We start from the raw sequence: 8,305 nt of genomic DNA on the forward strand, positions 1-8,305 counted from the left end.
CAGGGAGACACAAAGTTATATATACTTTGAAGGGCCTGAATCTTTTCTCCCACCTTCTGTAGTCATTTACTTCAGTACAAAGCGATTTGGTAGCATTTTACACCCATTTTGCACTGGTGTAAATAACTGCACATGGTACGGAACAGCCAAGAGCAGGCCTTACCTTTCTGGGAAAGCCAGGAATAATACCCAGATTACCTGACTCCTTATCCTGTGCATTAATCATAAGTCTACCCATTCCGCTTAGAAGAACACACAACATTACTGCATATGGCCATTACACAAATGTGAACAAGCTGTCCAATCAGCAGGTCCCAGAGACAGGTGTTGTCATGGGGATAGGCATTAGAATGCCTGGGTTTTAAGTTGACCAGCCCACATCACCATGGGCAAGAAAACATATGTCTCTGCATCAAAAGTTTCCGTTTGTAAAATGAGGTTAATGCTGCTTAGCTGTCAATCTTTGAGGGGCAGAGCAGACTCTGGTCCTCAGTGTACCAGTAAAAGCAATTTGTATGGGAAAAAATGAGCTTTGTAAACATGCTGACACCAGTCAGTGTTCAGAGAGATGCCCAGACACATAAGCAAGCAAGGAACACGATGCAGTCTCCTAGGCTGACTCTGCAGTGCTCTCCCTGCCAAACAGAACAGCCCGCGTGTGCACGCATAGGGTACGTCTACACTACATGCCTCTGTCGGCAGAGGCATGTAGATTTGTTTGTTCAGCAAAGGTAAATGAAGCCGTGATTTAAATGATCGCGGCTTCATTTACATTTACATGGCTGCCGTGCTGAGCCGACAAACAGCTGATCAGCTGTTTGTCGGCTCGCCGCTAGTCTGGACGTTCCCCCTGTCGACATCAAAGCCCTTTGTCGGCAGCCCCGGTAAACCTCATTCCACGAGGAATAACGGGGCTGCCGACAAAGGGCTTTGATGTCGACAGGCGGAACGTCTAGACTAGCGACGAGCCGACAAACAGCTGATCAGCTGTTTGTCGGCTCAGCTCGGCAGCCATGTAAATGTAAATGAAGCCGCGATCATTTAAATCGCGGCTTCATTTGCCTTTGCTGATCTGTCTAATCTACATGCCTCTGTCGACAGAGGCATGTAGTCTAGACACAGCCATACTGTGTTTTGAAATCCTGTTTAGAAGCTGCCGGGGTGACATTCCACAGTCCTTTGCTTCCGATGACACGTCCCTCCACCCCAGCTACTCCAGCTTCTCACAGAATTGCGCCAATTTTCATTTGTGGCAGGTGGAAAAGGCAAAACCAAATCCTGCTGCTCCTTCCAATTGCCACGAGTGGGAGCTACTGCCGTGAAACTGCCCTGGGACAGGCACCAGCCATGCTGCCAAGCTGTGTGTTGGTGGGCTGGTTGGCCTTGCTTTTCAAAAGGCCTGGTCTTCATTTATCGTTTGTCTTAGAAGGGTTCAATTTTTACTGATTTACTGCTAATTTCACTGTACACATACACATGCACATGCTCACACACACAGGTGAAAAATTTTTTTCCCTAAAAAACATTACAGATAGGCAATATAAGATAAATGCTTCTGGAGAACTTAGGAGAGTTTTGGTTTAAGGCTATTTACTTTGTCTATTTTGACCTGTGATGTTCACATTTTGTGCTTTAATGGTTATAAAGCTCTGATTTTTTTTGAATCTCACCATCTACTGTCATTAAATAATTATTGTCTGACCCTCTCCTCCAATTTTCCACAGCTCTGAAAATTGAAACCCATTAAATGCTCAAAAATAAACACTGGTGTTATCTGTCAATCACAGAATCGGATTCTGCCAAGCAAGGCTGGGCAAGATGCGACCCACGGGCTGGATCTGGCCCACTTAACACTGACCCAGCCCACGGGCTGCATCTGGCCGCTTCCTATTTATATCCTGCTGCCCGTGCCACTAAATTTCTAGGAGGTGGCTCAGGGAGCAGGATCCTATTTACTGTAAATGGCTCCTGGTTGCGGCGCGACCTTGGTATGGGCTGGAGCCGTGATCCTTTTAAATAGCCGCAGCAACCCCAGGCAGCTGCCAGGCAACACACTAACTGTGAACCCTTTACTACGTGTTTAATTCAAAGCCTCTGGCCCCAGACAACTCTGTGGGGGAGGCTAATCCCCAGCCCTGCCCCTTCTGGGGGGAGGAACCGGCCCATGATCACATAGCAATTCATAGGGTTGCCAGATGGTTGCAACAAAAATACCAGACACACCTGATATTACATCACAATCTGCATTACATCTTATTTAGAAAACACCGAACATTGATATTTTCTCATTTATATTTTCTCAATTTGTTTCCCGAACAGAAAGCTCAAATACTGGACTGTCCGGTTCAAAACCAGACACCTGGCAACCCTAATAGCAAAATTCATTAAGGGGCTCCCTGCAAAAATTATTGCCCACCCGTGATGTATAGCAAAGCCCAAGGGAATCTTATGAAAAGGTTAAAATTCTCCAATGAGGGCGGGGGGGGGGGGGGGGCGCTAATATACCACCATAAAAATCCACTGTAAAAACCCAGACAACCAATAGAGTAAAACAATTTGCTGCTAGAGAGAAAAACTCTTCTCCACAGATTCTTAGTAAAACCCATTCAATACCACACTCTTATTTGGCACTCTCCTGGATTCTGTTAATATTAGTCTTCAGGAAATCCGGATTTAAAATCACGAGTGTGCACTTAATATGAAGATCAAACATTTGTCCGACGCTTACTGCTCACATGACTAAAGAACTTGGTTCCATATTTATTTACTAGTCACACAAATGTGACTAGTACAATAAACATCTATGGGGTCTATAATGAAGGAAAAATAAAAGCATACAGCAGAAAGCACGAGAGGCACATTTTATTGACGCGTTTAGGGATTTGCACAGGAACAATACTTTTTAAGTTCAGTTGTAATCAAAATATGCAGCCATCAATAAAAGAAACTCTGTTATATCATATAATCGATTCACTTCAAAATACTTTGGGCCTGATATTCCACTGACTCACCCTTGGCGCAGTCCTTCGCAGAGGTGCCAAGTGAGTGCAAAGCACATATTATTCTTAAACTTCAGAGGGGTAGCCGAGTTAGTCTGTAACAGGAAAAACTTAAAAAATAACAAATAGTCTGGTAGCATTTTAAAGACTAACAAAACATGTAGATGGTATCATGAGCTTTCATAGGCACAGCCCACTTCTTCAGATGACTGGAGTGTTGGATGTTCATAACCAAGAATAAATGCGGGAAGGAGGGAGGGGGGAGAAGGAAAAATTGGAGGGGGAGGGAGAAAAAGAGGCAGTGGGTAGATAAGTTGCAAAGGGAAAGCTGAGCCAGTCTATAACAGGAAAAACTGAAAAACAACAGGTAGTCTATTAGCACCTAAAAGACTAGATAGTTGAAAGAGGCTGAAAAGAACCATTAGTTTGCATTTGGAGAGGAAGAGTACTAACAACAGGTTCTACACAGACATCAAGAACCATTGGCACCACAATTATTATTCTTAGTTATGGTTAGCCAATGGTTTGTGTCTTGGCACCAAGCCTGGGACTGATGCTAGGTAGTTGTAGATGGCCCTCTCCGAAGAGCTTACTGCCAAAACAGGCACATCAGACCCAAGGTCAGGGAAGGGCTACAACACGCAAGTGGAGTAAACAATAGGATGACAAACATTGTTTGATTGACTTAAACAACAAAAGGTCTGGTAGCACTTCATAGATTAACAAAACATGTAGATGGTATCAAGAGCTTTTGTGGGCACAGTCCACTTCTTCAGATGACCGGTCATGACATGACATGTCACTCCTGTCATCTGAAGAAGTGGGCTGTGCCCTCGAAAGCTCATGATACCATCTACGTGTTTTGTTAGTCTATAAGGGTATATTTACACTTGCACCCTAGTTCGAACTAGGGATTCAATGTAGGCATTCGAAATAGTCAATGAAGCGGGGATTTAAATATCTTTGCCTGCAGGTAAAGTGCACGCCGGGGTCGCGTTAGTTCGAATCAAACTGAACTAACGCATCCTGGTGCGCACTTTCACTTTCAAAACAGCTATTTATCGGAGTAATGCCCCGGAGTGATCATGCTAATGAAGCACGGGATATTTAAATCCCCACTTCACTGACTATTTCGAATGCCTACATTTGCATCCCTAGTTCGAAGTAGGGTGCAAGTGTAGACATACTCTCAAGTGCTACCAGGCCTTTTGTTATTTTTAAAGTTTATCCTGTACAGACTAACTCGGCTACCCCCTGCAGCTTCTGACTATTGTTTGATTGGTGTAAGGTTAACGTTAGGAGGGACTCAAATACATGGAAAGAAAAGGGAATGGGATGGGAAGAGAGGATAAGAGGGATGGGCAGAAGTGAAGAGAACGTGAAGGAGGGGGCCAGGAGAGGGAAAAGGTTGGAGCAAATAAGCAATTTGAACAGGGCAGAAGTCCAATAAAAACTATGGAAAGTTCTCTACTTGGGCTGCGTCTGCTCCTGGCAGTTGGAGTCTCTGGCTGTAAGAAGCCACCCTTCTGCTCTCTCTTTGCCTGCGGGTAAAGAGTTACAGAAAGCGGAGAATCTGCACACTGAGAGCGACATGGAACACAGCATAATCAAGGCACAAAGTTTAAAAAGCCTTTCAAAAATCATAGTGTACGTAAGCTCAAATGACATCAACTTTTGAAACACTAGAAGCTTTTCACAGAGTTTGATAACCAGAGCTTCCCCACACTGCCCTCCAACGCTTGCCGGCTTAAGAGGAACTGGCTTCCCTAGAGATCTGAATACCCTGCATTTATTTTATCCAGTAGTTTGGTACCTGTGCACTTCTCTGTTGAGAAAAGAATTAAAAGGCAGACTGGCTGCTGCAGAGCATCAGTGCACATGGATTACTGTCTGCTAGATGCTGATCCGAGACCACTTCACACTGGACAGTTGTTCTGTACATTTTCAGAATGAATCCAGTTGACTGATAATGCACTGACATGACCCACGAGAAGTCGCCGAGGTTGTCGCTGAATACGGCAGGTGTTATTTCCAAAGTGTTCTAATGTGTTTTACAAAGCAGACAGCTGGGTATCAGTGGTGCAGTTACTCCTCGGGGGTGAAGGCAACTGCATTATGCACAGGGTAAGTCTACACTGCAATGGAAGGCCAGGCTTAGTGGACTTGAGTCAGCTGACCTGTGTTAAGGAACCTTGGGATTGAGCAATTACATTGTATTGAAATCGTATGTTAAGACTTTTCTAATCCATGCTTAATCCTATGGCTCTGGGGTCTGCATTGCAGTGTGCAGCCCCATGCCAAAGTAACCCACCCTCTGAAGAGTGGCTACTGAAACCATATGACAGTGATGCACTATGGGAAAATTTTACTGCCTGTCCTGCATATTCCAGGAAGCTTGAATAATCTGCCAAACCTGTTGCAAACCCAGGAGGTTCCCTATGTGCGTGTGTTTGCAGCCTGGTGGTCAGAAGAGAAAGAGTTAACACTGACCTGAGCTGCTGCTGGTGTTTGCCCCGTAGGGTGACTTCCATTTTCCATAGAGTGGGTTGCTTGTCCCATGGATTTGTGGGATACTTCTGGATGCTTCCCAGGACTGAATCAAGTGGGGCTACATCTACACCTTGAGTCCCACCTTAACTCGAGGTCGAACTCTTCAACCCCTCAGGATCCTGGGACTCTGAGTGAAAACCCTGGGTTACCCCAACTGCAGTGTACATACAAGTGGTGGGTTGGACTGGACCCTGGGTTCAAACATGGGCTTTGTTGCAGTGTAGACGTTTCCTCAGTCACACACTTCACTCATGTTATCAAGGGGCAATTTTGGCCAAGGCAGCCAAGGTGTACCACTGGTCTTTGTGCCACTGACTCTTTAATTTTAATGGTGACAGCCCCGCAGATGGGCAGAAATGACCTCGGTTTAATGTCCCCTCCAAAGGACCCTGCTGCCAGCAATGGCACAAGCTCTAGTTCTACATGCAGAGCAGCGCAGGGTATGGGCCCAGACTACAACCCTCAGGCAGTGAGGGGACAGTATGACTACCCCAGGTACAGCAATGCCTTGGACACCTACCAGTAAAGATCTAGGTAGCCGGTGACATGCTTACCTATTGCAACAGGGCAAACACAGCCCTTTCGAACTCACTCTAGTGTCAGTGCATTCTGCCTCGCCTCATGGCGTTACAACGGGGGACACAAGACTAAGGCGCTTCATTCTGAAAATGAGCTTGAGAGAGGACGCGATCTCCCTATACCGAAGCCCGTACAGATATGGCGACAAAGCTTTGGGCAGCACCATCAGGACATTGCAGATGGTCAGAGCCATCCATAATCCTGTGCGCAGCCCAATGACGTTGTTGGTGTAGAGTAACGCTTCTACCACCAAGGCCAGCAGGGGAGAGAAGTAAAAGAATAATATGGTGTGATGCATCAAGAAGGTCACGCTTGCTCTAGAGAAAACGCTTTCCCATATACCCGACTGTCTTGTTTTCAAATACAGGACAATATAACAAGTATGTATTAAAACCAAGCAGAGAAAGAGGGCCGTTACTGAAAGCACATAACAGAGCTTCACGGCATCATCTCCATGCAGGGTCATGACCAATATTACTGGCACAGAGCATGTTTTTATGGGACACGGTGGGGGCTTTTGAGTCACCATCAACACCAAGTAGATAATCCCTGGGAAAAATCCGGAAGAGGTCCATATGAGTACAATCAGTTTTTTTGTTCGTGAAGAAGGCAAAATGGTAACATAGCGCAAAGGAAACAAAATAGCCAAGGATATATCCAGTACCATGGCAGCAGCGGTGAGTAATCCCCCGCAGTAAGTCACGGCCAACAAGAACAACAGGAACACACAGGTATGGTTGGAGAGTATAAAGTTTGCACCATTGAGAACTGCCAAGAGGGTGTAGAATATGAGGTATATCAAATCGCAAAGCAAAGCATTTCCCAGCAGCAGGTACCTTGTTTCCTGGCGAATGCTGAAGCTGGAGAAAATCACAAACAAGATGGAAGGAATTACCAGGATGGCTGCCATAAGACAGGCAATTGGAGGGATCAGGAACATCTTCATGTCTGTATACGGAGGGGAGATAATCCATTCTTGCAACATATACATGGCATGTTCATCCAGATACGAGGACCTGTTGGAATCCCGCTCCCTCTGGAGACGGTCCAGAGTTGCATTCAGAATCTTTGCGGAGGTGCAGGCTGAGAAGTTCATGTCCCTGGGATTTTTAGATTGACTTGGACAAAACAAGCTCTGCTTTGAATCTCTAGCCTTGCAAAAGCGGATGATGCAGTGGGAAACACAAAATCTTCTATAGACACCGTAAAACCCAAGGTTGGATAGTAGAAATTCAGTAGTCCCAAAAGTGCTTCCACAAAGTGGAATAATTTCTTTTCTTTCTGCAAAAGGCAAGGGGAAAAAAAGGAAACAAAACAAACCTTCATGTGCTTTAAACTTCAAATGCTCTGTGAGCTCTTTGATCAGGAAATGAACGGGTTACTCATTATTAGCAACTTGAGTTTATTCTCCTCTCACCGCCACGCCAAAGGGGCAGATGGAATACAGCTTGATTAAACAGATGTAATAGGGACATTCCAAATGTACTGATGTAGTAAAGTCATAAAAGCGATCAGATGATATTTGTATCAATTCACAAGTAATAGCATAACATACTGATTGGACAGGATCGATAAAAACATCTCTTAATTCCTGTTGTAAAATAGCATCAAGGTGGGTCTGTTTAATGAAATCATTTTATTTATAGACGGTGCCCATTTTTGACTGGCAGCTCTTCAGATATGTTTGTTAAACACGGTACACAGACTGTGTTCCTTTCAGTTATCACAACCAATGTGGATGGGTAAAGAGCTGTATACTTTTATAAATAAGCAGCATGACATGCACACTGGCCATACAACATACGGGCGTCATTGCAGCATGTTCATTCAGATGCTATTTCCTCATTATTTGCCCCATCAGGCATTGCACTGCTATTTGCAGGGCTGGACTGCAATTACTGATCTCGATCTCAGTTATATGGTCTTGGAGCGCAGTGAAAACAGAGTGGACAGCCTCTGGCTTGTGAGAAGAGAATCCTCACGTTTTCCTAAGAGTGACCCACCTGGCTGAAAGAGCAAATGCATCTACGATCTCCAAGTAGTATTGTTCCGTTCATCTCACCCCGTCAGAAAGACTGTAGCTGAGAGATGGTTTTGGGTTGTGTAGTTAAGTGGGGACAAGCCAGAAGGGCAATCCTTTGGGTGTAGCAGTTCCTCGTGAGTGTGAGTACCGTAAA

The 8,305-nt window shown here is 45.0% G+C and overlaps 1 protein-coding gene across 1 annotated transcript; it reads right to left on the bottom strand.

Annotated features, from left to right (window-relative positions):
- Positions 1–6,168: 6,168 nt before the first annotated feature.
- On the bottom strand, positions 6,169–7,224 carry GPR148 (G protein-coupled receptor 148). The gene has a single exon (XM_006125235.3). The coding sequence runs from the start codon at positions 7,222–7,224 to the stop codon at positions 6,169–6,171; it is 1,056 nt and encodes a 351-aa protein (XP_006125297.2).
- Between the last annotated feature and the right edge of the window lie 1,081 nt (positions 7,225–8,305).

This window comes from Pelodiscus sinensis, chromosome 10 (genome assembly GCF_052426305.1).
Source record: "Pelodiscus sinensis isolate ZL-2025 chromosome 10, ASM5242630v1, whole genome shotgun sequence".
NCBI classification, from domain to species: Eukaryota; Metazoa; Chordata; order Testudines; family Trionychidae; genus Pelodiscus; species Pelodiscus sinensis.

Excerpts from the sequence above, each read along its gene's own strand:
- GPR148 (XM_006125235.3), bottom strand. The coding sequence starts at position 7,224 with ATGAACTTCTCAGCCTGCACCTCCGCAAAGATTCTGAATGCAACTCTG.